The sequence below is a fragment of the Taurulus bubalis genome (genome assembly GCF_910589615.1).
Source record: "Taurulus bubalis genome assembly, chromosome: 3".
In the NCBI taxonomy this organism is placed as follows: Eukaryota; Metazoa; Chordata; class Actinopteri; order Perciformes; family Cottidae; genus Taurulus; species Taurulus bubalis.
This window is the reverse complement of record NC_136591.1, coordinates 32102678-32118157: the sequence shown is the minus strand read 5'-3', so window position 1 is coordinate 32118157 and position 15480 is coordinate 32102678. Positions and strand designations below refer to the sequence as shown.

Here is a 15480-nt window from a genome sequence, read left to right as displayed (position 1 = left end):
TTCTGATTTAAATAATATCGCCCCGGTCCCGTTATTTATTTCCGTAGCCGACCATGTTTCACACCCTCCATACCCGCTGCTGCTGTGATGAAGTGTACTATTTTTGAAAGTAAGTCACTCCTCCGCTCCTGCCCCCTCCTCCCCGGTGACAGTGAGCGGTGTGTGTGAGCCGCAGACACACACACACACACACACACGCACACACACATACGCACACACACACACACACACGACTGATTAACGTTACTTACTTCACATATACAGTAATAATACCGCGTGAGTAGCATTTCACAGCCTAAAAAGATTCCGTTTAATTCGGTTACATAGTTTTACGACTTCAAATGTATAGGTTGTGGCCATTTTCATGCTAGTTTAGTATAAATACACACAAATACTGTATATATACAATATAGTATAGACATTAAGTTGCAAAGTATCAACGTACATTTTGGCTACTCAAGTACTTTTATAATGCAATTTGCGAATTTACTTGACTGAGTGAAAGGTGCCTATAGGCTACATACTTAAATAGCAGTCTTGACATACTTATAGTGTGTCTATAAAAACTATAGTGTTAAAAGTACCATTTGTCAAGTACTGTACTGAAGTACAATGTTAAGGTACTTGCACTTGTACTTTTTTCATTTTCTGCTTGCAATTTCTACCTGCAAAAGGCTACAATTCAGAGGGATATAAATAGATGAACGCATAAACACATCACTTAACTCAATAATATAACATGAAAACTATTCTGGTTGCATGTTATTCTGAAAATGGGCTACTCAGCATAATGAGTTGCTTCATTTAACTTTTTGTATTTTCATGCTAATACTTTCACTCAAGTTTGAATGCTGGACTTTTACTAACAGAGTATTTTTGCTCTATTGTGTGTTGCTCTATTTGTACTTGAGTAAAACTTCTGAGTACTTTTTCCAACACTGGAAATTGCACTTTTTTGATCTAATAGCTTCATGGCCAGATTAACCTGTTATTGTTTTGCTGATGTTGCTTTGCTGATGTGTATGAAGATATATATCTAGTAAAGTAAAGAGTATAATATTTGCCTTTGAGATGTTGTGCAGTACTAATAAAAAGCATAAAAGGGAAATTCTCAAGTGAAGTAAAACTAAAGTAACTTGAGTAAATGTAGTTACATCCGGTGTTGAGTCAACGTTTCTTTTTAACCTTGTTATTCCTAAAATAAAAGTAAGAAATCGTTACCTATTGCCAAAGGGAGAAGCTGTAACAGTATTGCCACCATGTCAGTCAACGTTTGTCTCAATTTCTCTCTGTATTATTTGACCAACCTTCATTCTCCAGAGGTTGTGAAATTCACCAGCCCTGTGTGATTGAACCACACACACCGCTGTACTCCGCAGTGTTTTGGGCAATACAATGAATATGAAATGTCAACCATCCTATATGGCTTCCTAATTTGGACATTAATTGGCTCAACGGTTTCCCGAACAGAATAGACAACCTTGAACCTATAACTACTCATCACAGTGAGATATACCAGCTACTGTTTTTGACTCGGTTTACAAAAAAAAAAAGTCAGAGGACGCCTTGATATCTAAAAGAGGAAGAGGCGGAGAAATATGCAACTCAATCAAAAAAATATGCAACTCATTGAAACAATGTACTCATTCGTTGCACGAGAGAGACTATTACGCACAATCTGAAATGTCATGTGACTAAAACGGTTTGCCCTCAAATATGTCTGTGTACAAATATGTTCAGTACATGGCCATTTTTGTGTGGCATTAATGTGATAGAATTAGCAGCCTATACAGGAGTACAGTAGACCATTTAAAAAATGCTGTACATTTTGCACACTGCAGCCGCTCTTATAAAGTCAGAGAAGCATTTATTTACATATTAGTGAATAATGCAATACTCAGAAATAGAAGAGAAGATAGAAATTAGTAAGTAAAATTCCTCTCGTGAAAATATCAGCAAATGCCTTCATGTGCAACAGATGCATTCTCTATCTTATTTACTTAAGGAATAACTTTTGTGTGTCCATTTCTGTGATACCAACATCAATTAAAGGTGCATGATTTGACATTCAGAGCATTAATAAAGCAGCAATCAATTATTGCATATGTAAAATATAGTGGAGTAATGTCTCCCTGAGCAGAGGATGAAGTCGCTCTCCTTCTGTGTGTGTTGTTAATTGAGCTTCTCTGGGTATTTTTTTAACATAGCCGGTCTGGCGGCTAACTCATGGCTGCCTCTCCGCACTGCTCTTATACAGCTGTTACAGCTGATAGAGTGCAGCGCCTGCCCTCTGGTTCTCAACATTACGAATCCTACTACAGCGAATTTATGACCAGTTGTCTCTCCCTCTGATTGGACTTTCCCTGATATTATAACCATAACCCTAACCAAGCTTACATGCCTAAACCGATAGAAAGTCCAACCAGCGAAGGCAACCAGTGCTAGCCATTTGGAGGCAGAGTGGACGGGTCATTTCTTTACCGTGCGGGATTGGTCCTTTAGACTCCGCCCCCTTTGGGTAAACACTGTAAGCTCTGTCAGCACTGTTGCTGTTGTTTGCACTGCTAGTCCTGTTAGCGCAGTTAGCAGCCGGCCGTCAGCTCGGCCGTCTCCGTGTTGAGAGCCATGCGGAGGCAATATGCTCTCCATTTTAAATTTAGAATCTTAGACTTCAACTTCAGTATATTTATATTGCAACCTCACCCACACACCCAAATCCCAATAATATGTGATGGCCATACAACACCAAAAACATTATGTTTACAACATATATATGCCATTTATAATGTTTTTTTTGTGACTGACAGAAATTGGGTTTTCAAGGCTAATAATAGAGCAGCTTATACTGTCGACATAAGTGAACATTTCCATGGCAAACCATTTCATCGTTTTAGTATTGCTTGTAAAACTACAGTCTTGTTAGAAGTCTCTGATATGTCACGGGACATAAGAACTCCATTAAAATCCATATTATTTACAGTTGAAAGCATCTTTTCAACCGCGTATACAATGTTAGCAACAAAAATCAAGATTCAGGCCTAACTTACACAACACAAAACTGGCAACATCAAAAAGGTATATCCAAACCTGAAAACACAACAACAAACCATCCAGGGCATAGCAACAAAGGACTGCAAACATGCGAGCGTACTTCCCTTCCTTATGTAAGTCTGGAAACAAAAAAAGGGAAACCCCGACCAGCATCGTATTTACTTTGCAGAATGAATGCAATGTTCAACACAAGTGACGCAAACACTCACAGATAAAAACGCTGGCAACAGAAATCTCTGCACAATGGATCTTTGATGTTCACATTGCAGCAGCGACTGGTGCTTTATTTCATCAAATATCAAGAACTGCATTTCTTCTTTCAAGCCGTGTGAAGATGTGGCCGCTGAGTCTTCAGGTTGTTGCCGTCTCTGTTTTCCTACAGGTAGGTAACAAAAGAAATGGCAATTCAAAATAATATTCATACTTAAACTCTGTGTAAAGAAATTAGCCTCCAATTTGAAGATAAGGTACATTTATTTGTATAGCACTAACTTACATTTAAAGTGAAGTTCACAATGTTTGGTAGTGCAGGAAAATACAAATATTTTGGGGGGAAATCAAGATTATTTATTTATTAGGATTGTATACAAAAGGACACAATTGTATTAACAATTACAAATCTTTATTTAGTATTTCACTCTTGTGGAGACTAACAGACCAAAACAATGGGCTGTAGATAGATGTGATTAAGTCTTCTATTAGAAAAGGCGACCAATACCAACAGGAATGTATTACGGTACATGTTAGAAAAGTATTGCTTTTGTGAATTATTCTGACTTGATATATGTTTAAGAAGAGGAAGAATGAATTGTCTTTGGTGTAAAGCTTGCAGAATGTTTTTGTGAGCTCTTAAGACGATAATTATGCTGATTCAGTAAATGACATTCCAATTTTTTATCAGGGATTATTAATGTATGGAAACAAAGTTATGTGTCTGTGTTGTTTGTTTATTTTAACAAAGATTTGTTTCCTGTATCTTTGTGAATGTGATATAAAAAAAGGTTAATTGTTTCGGTTCAGTTGCAGACCAGTAATGAGCAATATATCTAAAAAAGATCAATTCATCAAACAAAGGCAGCAAACAAGGGGTTTTGAAGTTGTCTATATAATAATCTTAAATTACTGCTTAAACTATTTAAAAGTATGACTCTTTGTTAATTTCTGCAATTTGCAAAAAAGATGAACATAAAGCACAAAATAATCTGTAATTAAATGTAAGCAATAAGTGGCTATTACTCTACAGTAAAATAGAATAATAAACCATCATTTTTTGATGTCCTCTTTCAGGTGCCGGGGTGTTTCCCTTCGTGCCTCATTTTGGGCTCTGTAGCCAACTGTGGCTCCCAGAACCTCCGCTGGGTTCCTCCTCTCCCTCCCCACATCACCCACCTGTACCTGGAGATGAACCACATCCGTGAGATCAACTCCACCTCCCTGTCGGGCCTGGAGGAGCTGCGGGAGCTGGACCTTGGACGACAGCATGTGCCTCTTGTGATCAGGAACAACGCCTTCAGCGGGCAAAGTCGCCTGAGGAGGCTGGTGCTTGGCTTCAACGTCGGCCTTCAACTGGAGCTGCAGGCTTTTGCCGGACTGTCCGGTTTGCAGAACCTCTTCTTGGATTACTGTTCGCTCCAAGAGTCCGTACTGGAGGAGAACTATCTGGAGCCACTGTCCTCCTTAGAGAGTCTTGACCTCTTTGGTAACAAGATAAAAAGACTCCAGCCCGCAATGTTCTTTACAAACATGACTAATTTGAATGCTTTGAATCTTAAGCTGAACCAAATTGACAAAATATGTGAGTCTGATCTGGCTGGCTTTAAAGGAAAGAACTTCAAGGTACTAAACTTGGACTCTGTTCACCTAAAGGCCATGTTTCATGAACATTTTGACTGGCAGCAATGTGGGAATCCTTTCAGAGGAATGTCCTTTCAGACACTTGGCATGTCCTACAATGGGTTTGGTGTGGGTGATTTCAAGCGGCTTTTCACAGCCATTAAGGGGACTAAGATCTCCCATCTCAAACTGTCAGGACACATGGGTAAAGGATTTTCCTTCAACAATCTTCCTGATCCAGACCGCAGCACGTTTGTAGGCCTGAATGACAGCTCAGTCCGCAATTTGGATCTGTCTAAGAACAGGATGTTTGCATTGCAACAGGGGGTTTTTAGTCCGCTGAAAGAAGTCGCAATCATTGACGTTTCCCAAAACAGAGTGAATCAGATACACAGACAGGCCTTTGAAGGTCTTCAGGGACATTTAAGAATACTCAACCTGTCACGCAACCTGCTGGGGGAAATCCATTCTTACACGTTTGCTTCTCTGACAAACCTGAGAGTGTTGGACTTGTCCTACAATCACATTGGCGCTCTGGGCTTTGGCTCATTTAGTGGACTTCCTCAATTAAAAGCATTATATCTAACAGGAAACTCTTTGCGAGACCTTGGCTTGCCTGCATCTCTCCCGAGCTTAGATTTTCTGATGTTGAATGACAATAAACTGAAGTCAGTGAGCAGTCTCACACACTTTGCCCGTAATATTATGCATCTGGACATTCAGGACAACAGATTAACAAACCTGGGGGACGTTAACCAGTTTTTGACTCAATTGAAGCGCCTCCAGAATCTCTTTTATGGAGGAAACACAATTAGATGGTGCACGCTACGTGGACGAGTTGGTTTGAATAACGTCCGAGCTCTGGATCTTCACGGCAGCTCCCTGCAGTCCGTGTGGTCTCAGGGGAGGTGCCTGAATCTGTTTGACAATCTTGGACATGTGAAAGGTCTGAACTTGAGCTTCAATGCGCTTCGGGCTCTTCCTCAGGACCTTTTCAAGGGCCTCACCTCAGTACTGGAGATGGATCTCTCATCCAATGGCTTGACCTATCTACGGCCGGATGTGTTGCCAAAGAGTCTCAAAGCACTCGACCTCTCCAACAACTTCGTAGCCTCCCCCGACCCCGACGCTTTTCGCTCTCTAACCTTCCTCGACCTGAAAATGAACCGATTTCACTGCGATTCAGACCTGAAGAACTTCCTGACTTGGCTGACCGAGACCAACGTGACCCTTCTTAGTCCTGCTGAGGAGCTCAGGTGTGTATATCCTTATGGTCTCTATAATGTTCCTCTGTTAGATTTCTCTGCTCGGACCACACAGCAGTAAACCAGCAACTAAGTGAACAAATACGTCCATTCAGGATGAAACCTTGATTTGTTGAATCTCTGTATGATCTGAATTAGTAAAAAGTGTCTGATAATGAAATCTCTGAAAGAACTTAAAATGTCATTTTCAGACAGTATAAAACAAATTGTATGTCGTAATTTCCATGATTTAATTACGTGAAATGTATGACTTTATTTACTGTGAGTGTGATACCAATTAATAATGTAGTTTTTCTATGTGAGCATCAAACTTTCCCTCAGGAACAACGAGATGGAAAAAAACAATCAAATCAAATAAAAACCTTTTCAAGGCTTTATTTAATATTCAATTAGATTGTATTATGTTTAGGCAGTGGTGGAAGATGTTTTACTTAAGTAAAAAAAGCAATTCCACAGTTTAGAAATACTCTGTTACAATAAAAAGTCCTGTGTTCAAAATGTTATGTAAGTCAAAGTACAAAAGTATTGCATCAAATGGTTCATTTCTCTAAAATATTAAATCTGATGTGATGTGATTTTAATTATGGATGCATAATGTGTGAGTGACTGAAATGTTGCAGCTGGTAAAGATGGAGCTAGTCTTAATACCTCTTGTATACTTCTGGTATAGCTTAATAATCATCAATATCCATCATTATTTGTTGATTATAATTTGTATTGATAATCTGAATCTGCAAGTAACTAATAAATACAATTGTCAAATAAGTGTGGTGGTGTAAAACTTTTGGCAGTAAAAAATAAACTTCTTTTCCAATGCATGCTGGGAAAAACTAGAGCCCACAATAACCAATCAGGTCTTTTAGATTTAGGCCCAATCCCAATGTCCACGCCCACAGACTCACGGACTCTGAGACGCATTCCCGTAAAGTTAGAATTGAGGACTGACCCACTGTGAAATCGGTCAAGTGCTGAGGGTTCCCAGACATTTTGAGCCCTTTATGCACGCTTTCTGCCGAGTTTATGTGCATATCAATATCCATACTACCAAACTATTCAGTATGATTTATTTAGTAAGATTTAGTATGTCCCAATACGTAGTATGTCAAATGCAGTATGCAGGATGTCCTTCTGCATGCGATGGCATTTTGCAGTGTGCATGCTTTTCTGGCAATTCTGACCTACAATCCACTGAGCAGCAGATGTATAAGCAAGAGGGTCAAAGTTCAAGGTGCAATGTTAGGAGGTGGTTGTGTGTCCCAATGTAATGCATACTGTATGCAACAGAGGATACTGTGTAAGGGCAGCTGCAGTATTCACTAAAAGTAAAAAGCAGTGTTTGCCTAATGGAATTACCAACATTTCCTAGTGTTGTGACGTTAAACATGGGGTTACCAGGAGGCGTAGAAAAGGTAAACAAAGAAGAGGGCATTTGGTGTTCGGCCTGGCATATGAAATTTACACAGAAACATCTATATTGAGGATTTAAGATGGTACATTAAACAAAAAAATCAGTCTCACATCTGGTTTATTCATCAACCTTTTCTTTTAATTTGGCTTATCGAAGCTGACAGAAATAGTGAATATTTATATAGTGAATAATATTATAGGACAATTACCTCTCATCTCATAAGGCAAGAGCTTGGAAGACGTTCAAGTCAGGCAGTAAAAAAAAAAAGAAATGTAAATGAAAAACCTGTGCAACCACCGTTGTACACAACATGTTCTGGCGTCATCAAGGTAATGTGATATGTGGCCACATAGTGCCGTCCCATTTGTATTTATATCGTTTCAAGCCCCCGCAGCCTCTCTCACTCAATCATTTACCAGGTGATGTCAGTTAAGTCCCTGAGGGTTCAGGGCTTAAGGACTTGGGGGAACACACACACTGAGATTTGGCTTAATGCTGGAAAAATACTGTGTTCCCAGTGTTCAACGGGTTTGAGATCTGAAGATAACAAATCATTTTCACACTCATCAAACAATTCTGTCACTATATGGAAACACACTATTTATTTTGTAGATCTATCTCGAATATAACCCTCTCACTCAGACTGTACCAGCACACGAGCGTTCATGCAGAATTTAGCTTGCAACGTCTGCATTAAATGTATAATGACAGACTTAATCTGACACTACAGCTGTGTCTCACTGCACAACATTTTCACTTTGTGCGACCTGAATCAGATTTCTTCTGCCCTAATTAAAGGCGGCCTGAGTTAATGTTTAACCTGTGCAATGAATGGGATCTTAAGACTTTAACACCAATTGTAAACACACTGGTTGTTATCAGGTACAAAGTATGAACAATAATGTGTTTATTGCTTCACATGCCCAAAACAACCACAGAAATTAATCTGTGTAGAGGCAAGTGTCACATTATTGTCACATTAAGCGATTTATTTTGTTTTGTTGTAAGTTTACATTGCATCTTAGTGGTGTTTAGTGGTTTCAGTTCAATGAAGGCATACAAAACTGGCAATTCAAAGTTTGTTTGAGAAAAGGTTTTCTGTCCATTAGATATTTAGATATTAGGTATTTTCCAGATGAAAGTAAGATGGAGGTGCAACAGAAGCGGCGCAATGAGGATATTTTCCTCCTCTTACAGCAGAGGGCAGCATAAGCCCACTTAGTAATTACTGCTTGCCTCAATGCTGCTCTTCAACTGAATGGCTCCTTTAAAACAATACCACTTTCCCCAGTTGGGATCAATGTGCAGTAATGCAGCATTTATTTGCATAGCCTCTGATAAATTAGGGACTCATGATGAATTCATAAAAATGTAATAAATGATCCATTATAAACTGGATTTAAAGGACTGATCAGTGGGAGTTACTGTAAATAGGGAATGAGGTCAACACTATTCAATGTCTGTGAGGTATTTTTGGAACCAATCACAAGCTTCTTCTATCTAATATCCAAAGCTGGATTCTGTATTGTGATTATTGTACTGGTAAATGTTAACAGGTCTGTTTATCGTCTGTGTGAATGAATTTAAAATGTGTCCTAATAAAGCTGCTCTTTGCTCATGAAATATTAAACGTCAACAAGCTGGAGGGTGAAGCAGAGGCAAGAAGAAGAGAAGAGACCTCGGTTACGCCTGTAAATCAACTACTGATCCTGCTGATCCGACTGAGATTGCATTGTATACCTGTGTGTGTGTGTGTGTGTGTGTGTGTGTGTGTGTGTGTGTGTGTGCGTGTGTGTGTATGAACGCTCATAAATCACAGACTTGAGGGTGTTCGTCCAAAACCTATAAGATTACTGATCTGTAATTGTGTGTGTGAGACTAACTGTTAAAATACCTATACTAACTGACTACTACTTGGCATTATTTATATATAAGCTGTCTGACTCTATATTAATATTGCTATTTAAATAACATATGTTGCACCCAGTGGCGGTTCTGCATGTAATTACGCCCCAGGCGAGACCCCCCTCCGACCGCCCCCCCTGGCCGGGTAAAAAAAAAAGTCGGAAAAATATTTTATTTTGAAAAAAGACCGGACACATCCGTCTGTGCGTAGCCTCAAACGTAACATCTTGTTCCATACGTTACCCCAAAAGTGAAACTTAAAAGTCCGTTACAACTCTGTGTTCTGGATTGAAATCAAGGCAGAGTTAGTTGAGATCGCCAAAAAAGCTCTGAAACCCTGCCTCCATTTCAACATCCTGTCTTTGTGAAGCAGGTTTTAATGAAGTGACAGATTGCATATAAAGGTTTAAGGTCAGTAGACTGGACATAAACAACAGACGTAGGGGCTCGGTCTTTTTCTCCCGTCACCCCGAGACGGACCGGCTCGTAGCAGAGAAACAAGCTCAGGGCTCCACTAATGCAGCGTCATGGTGAGTTGTATCTTTATGCATTTTATAATTGTATTTATGCCGGTCGTATTACGTCATATTTATTACGTCATATGTTTCGTCTACACCGTGAAGGCCGGTTCGTGAAAATATTGTCTGACACAAAACCGGTCCGTGGCTCAAAAAAGGTTGGGTACCACTGCATTGGAGTACGGTCCCATAGCCCACAGTGGACACCCCCGCGCGCACGCCGCCGCACCTACACACACGACCCGCAACACGAAAAACCGCCCCTGGTTGCACCCTTACCTTAACACACCCAACCCTCAAAACTTTTGCAAAACATTTCCTCCATCTTGTTTGAGTCATCTCGGACTTTGTAATCTGGTAGAAACCTGACAGCTGACTTCCTGTAGATTTCTCTGTGGTTGATGTCGAAATGTTCAGCAGGAAGAGGCTCAACTCTCTCAGTCTGCAGCGTCAACAAGAAGAGAAGCTCCTGTTTCTGTGAGTGTTGAACACTTCTTGTGTCTCTGGACACTTTCTCTGCTTCTTTTTCTGCAAAAGGTCTTTACTTTTATTATTGCGCCTGTTTTCTTCTCATTCAACTGCTTCCTGATTTCTCAATGTAGACATTTTATTCAAAGCTAATAATGTTCAGGATGTTATTTCTATTACTTTTATCATTCAAAACGTTCATACTTTCAGGATTATTAAACATTTTCCGGCAAAATGTATCCAATCAAATGAATGGAAGACATTTTTCATGCATTTTGAGCTCTTAACTACTCATTCATACATTTACATAGGAACTCTATTCAAACTTAAAATATTCAACTTATTTAATACATTTTGAGTATTATTTCCTATTAAAAACCTATGCAACATATACATAACATAATAATTGTGAAAATCATAACTTAAGACATAAAGGAGGAAGAAGAAGTGTGAGTCTTTGGTGCACTTCCTCAATAACTGCAGGATCAGACATGTGTACAGAAGGGAGGGGTGATAATATGTATATGTCTTTAAAGCGCTGCACACACAATGAGGCAGATGTTTGTGATGTTGTCATGAGGTGAAAATAAAGTACCTTACTGAGTTAGTTTATCCAATTTATGAGGAACTAACTTGTTTTAATAATCTAATATTTAATATATTTAATAATCGACTGACAGACATGTTGTAACTGGTTGCTAGTCTGTGATATGTAACTTTCCTTTTCATGTTCAGTTGAGTCAGATTTTATTATCACCAGGAAACAACTTTCATTTAGTTTGTACTCATGGTTAAATACACTTATTGTAAGTCGCTTTGGATAAAAGCGTCAGCTAAATGAAATGTAATTTACATCTGCACTGACTCACTGCTGAGATATCAGGAATACCAATCAGAAAGTGCAAACCTGAATATACATGCAGACTACTATCCTTTGGTAGAAGTATCAGCCTGTGCTTGTAGAACTAGGGTTACAATATCGTAACCTTTGTTCTGGCTCACCAATACTCCTCTGATAAAAAACATTTTTACATTTCTGAGGATTTTACAAAGAAGAAGAATTAGTTCTTAGAAGCTTTAAAAACAGGAAGTGTTACTCCATGTGAGTAAATATTCAGCAGCCAAATCAAATAGTTTACAGAATGTTCAACCTTTGTTTCTTTTTAACACATTTAATAATTGACTAATTTCTTTACAGTGTTTGTTTAAAGGTGATGAAGTAGAACATGAATGTGAGATATGAGTTTACAGATAAATATAATTACTCCGGCATAGTGGAGGTTGGTTTATGGCATTTTTCCGGTTTTACTCGTCTTCTTGATTCTTCACACTTCATTTTGTCTGTACGTCCTCTGGTATTTCAGAGACTAATGCAACGGACATAAATGAGCATAAAAGCCTTCATGTGTGCTCAGAGCTCCGGTGCCAACAGCGAGTCTAAACAACGCTTTAGTCTCTACAGCGGATAAATGTTGGCACGTAACGTTATGCAACAAAAACACTTTTGTCCGTTTTAGGAAAAACATCATGGTTGGGTTAAAAAAAAAAAAAAAAAAGTACTTGTTTGGGACATGAACACCGGTCTTTAATACCAGTCTCCTGTTTGAAAGTCCTGTGTTTGTTTGACCCCTCCCCCTCCTGTCACTATATAAAGTACATCACAAGCTCTGAGCAATCACATGGATGTTTTTAATGTGTGTAGCCACAAAGACAAAGAATCCTATACCTGACTTTCCATGGCCAATGCTTCTGTGGTTTCGATAATTTAATAATTTAATTTACAATTACAGTTTTTCCTCCAGATGACAACACATCCAGATTTTAGCCGGGAGCCACGATGACGTCAGCGGACCTTTTGAAGACTCTAGATGATTTAATAAAATTAGAATTTGATAGATTCAAATGGTATCTGAAGGATCCTGACTTCATGAAACCTGACAAAGCTTTCACAGTGTCAGCTCTGGAGGAAGCAAATAGGCAGGACACTGTGGATCTGATGGTGAAGGCCTTTAAACTTCATGGAGCTCTGAAGGTGACCAAGAAGGTTTTAGAGGAGATACGCAGGAAAAATCTGGTGCAGAGTCTACAGGACACCAGCTCAAGACCAGAAGGTCAGTCATTTGTATTCTCATGAAAATAGTGCAACACAATGATTGTAATGGAACAGGGTCTCTGTACAGAAGCTCATTGTCTTCACCAAAGGAAAACAATGGAGGTCTGATCTCTTAATTATGAGAAAAGGCTAAGGTGATGTATCATTGTTATGCTACCTGATTTACTCATCTTTTATTTACTCCTTGGTTTGAGACACTGAGATATTAATGTAAGTATTGTGATCAACGTATCCTCATACAACGATACCTTACAAAAAGGTTTTTCAAAATAAACTTCCGTTTTCACAGGAAAGTACTCAGTTAGGTTGAGACAACTAAACTACTTATTTTAGAAAAATATCATGAAAAAGGTAAAGAAAAAGGTGGTGAAATACCACCAGGACACAAAGTACACAGATTACGTGACAAATAAATCAACGCTTACTCCTCCAAGATTTGTGTGTCGTCTGTACAATTATGATAACACACTTTGTTGTTTTTCATAATCTGAGCCAGTGGATCCATGTAGATGTTGAACAGAAGAGGCCCCAGTTCCCCCACCTTGGGGAACACCACATGTCATCCTAGTCAGCCCACTAGCATCCTAGTCATGTGTAATTAGCTACTGACACAAAGTATTGTCGGTCCTTCAAGTAGGATTCAAACCAGTTAAGTTCTGCGCCAGAGAGTCCTACCCAGACTTTCAGTCTGTCTATGTCATGATCGACCGTGTCGAATGCAGCACTGAGATCCAGTAATACTAAGACTGAGGTTCTGCCACTGTCTGTGTTTAAGTGGATGTCGTTGAAAACCTTAACAAGAGCAGTTTCAGTACTGTGGTGCTGACGAAAGCCGGACTGGAAGACATCGAAACAGTTATTTTCGTCCAAGAAGTTGTTCAGCTGTTGAAAAAAGACTTTTTCCATTATTTTATTTAGAAATGGGAGGTTTAATATTGGCCTATAATTTTTCATTATTTCGGGGTCTAAACTAGCCTTCTTTAGAAGTGGTTTAATAACTGCAGTTTTTAGGGCTTGTGGGAAGACACCTGAGAGAAGGGATGTGTTTACAATTTGTAAAAGATCAGTGGTCATGTAGTGTGAAATATTTTGGAAAAAGTGTGTTGGTAGAATATCCAAGCAGCAGGAGGATGTTTTCAGATGTTGTATAATGTATTATAGGCTTCTTTGATTGATTGAATGAAATTGTGTCATGAGACGCATCAGACCTGCAGCAAACAATTCTACTTCTGCAGCTACAGCAGGAAGCTCAGTCACAACATGTGATGCACTCATGGACACACTTGTGCTGGTTGAAGTGCGTTTGATCCTGAGGGGTCAAAAGCACTGTAGACAGTTGAGAGAACTCCATGTCGGGTGAATGTTTGATGGTGGTGGACACAGAAAAGGTAAATATGTTGGCTGTGATCTCCCAGAGCAGGACTATCTATTGTTTGGATTTGGGTTCTTCGTTCAGCTCTAGATATTGATTACTGAGGTGAAATCTACAGGGCCCTCTGTGACTTATTTTGGAGTTTAAATGTTAACATTTACACCATGTAATAATTGAATGAAACAATAATTATACCGAGAAATATAAAATAGTTTGTGGATTTACAGCTGTGTGGACAATGTCCCACAGCGATTACACCAACTAATCATGTATCCCAGACTAGATGATGCAACCTGCAGTACATAACACAGAAACAGGTTTTAAACCTGACAAATTAATAAATTAAAAAACTAATTACCAATCACTGGTTCACTTGAAGATTAGAAATAGGTATTAAGTCATATTGATGAAATAAAACATACTGTAACTTCTCACACAGGCGATGCTGATACTGGAGAGACTTCAGAGAACAGAGGAACATCCACCTGTCAGAGCAAAGGTAAAGCTGCTCTCTGGTTGCTATGGAAACCCTGAAAGACAAAAGTGTGGTCAATGTTTTAAGAAATACCCTCTGTGTACTAGTTGAAGTGGTTTTGATGACACTGTAGACCAGGGGTGTCAAACTCATTTTAGTTAGGGGCATTTTGATCTCAAGTGGGCCAGACCAGTAAAAGCATAGCATAATAACGCATACATAACGACAATATCTCTGGTTGGTATGGAAGCCTTGAGAGACAAAAGTGTGGTCAATGTTTTAAGAAATACCGTAGAGATGCAAAGCATTTGACTACCTGCACTTTGTTCTTGGGTAAAGACTGGCGGGGTTCTTAAATGACAGTGGGGCAACCCGACTGTTAACGTCGTCTCTGGAGACGTTTGGGTTCATTATCTCGAAGAAGACGATGTCTTTCACTGACGGAGCCAGGTTGTTGTCATGCTCAGTTAGCTTGAATACTGTCTGTCCCAGCATCCTATTAGTTCCCTTGACAGTTAAAATGAGTTCCTGACTCCCTGCCAGTGACGGTGAAGGAGCCTTGATGGTGTGAGTTGACTGACCAGGCTGCATGGCTGCATCATGATAGAAGCCGTTAGGAAGGCTTTCCTGTCGTCAGGGAGTTTTTTCTTAATGTTCTTCACTTTTTGTGTAATGAGAGGTTCTTGCCACGGTTGTCATTGGCTCCGCACTATGGAAGCTCTGTCGTTAGTTACTAAAGTTAGCCCACCTTAAACCAGTTTACTACGCTTCCTTTAACGCCAATCCAATGTTCTAGTCTTAACTTGAAGATTATAAATAGATAATAAGTCATATTGAGGAAATAAAACATACTGTAACTTCTCATACAGGCGATGCTGATGCTGGAGAGACTTCAGAGAACAGAGGAACATCCACCTGTCAGAGCAAAGGTAAAGCTGCTCTCTGGTTGCTATGGAAGCCCTGAAAGACAAAAGTGTGGTCAATGTTTTAAGAAATACCCTCTGTGTACTGTTTGAAGTGGTTTTGATGACACTGTAGACCAGGGGTGTCAAACTAATTTTAGTTAAGGGGC

The 15480-nt window shown here is 39.3% G+C and overlaps 2 protein-coding genes across 2 annotated transcripts in view; both read left to right on the top strand.

The window, feature by feature from the left end:
• Positions 1-3385: 3385 nt before the first annotated feature.
• Positions 3386-6210, top strand: LOC306734713 (toll-like receptor 5; the record flags this gene model as incomplete). The annotated part of the gene is made up of 2 exons (XM_079216093.1): positions 3386-3433; positions 4339-6210. The coding sequence occupies 2 exons, from the start codon at positions 3386-3388 to the stop codon at positions 6208-6210; spliced, it is 1920 nt and encodes a 639-aa protein (XP_079072219.1).
• Positions 6211-10343: 4133 nt separating this feature from the next.
• LOC306734842 (uncharacterized protein) overlaps positions 10344-15480 on the top strand; it is a 17118-nt gene continuing 11981 nt past the window's right edge. Inside the window, exons 1-3 of the mRNA XM_079216244.1 lie at positions 10344-10457; positions 12392-12559; positions 14373-14432. Of these exons, the coding sequence (XP_079072370.1) occupies positions 10382-10457; positions 12392-12559; positions 14373-14432 (304 nt within the window). The 5' untranslated portion in view covers positions 10344-10381. The remainder of the gene's footprint in view (positions 10458-12391; positions 12560-14372; positions 14433-15480) is intronic.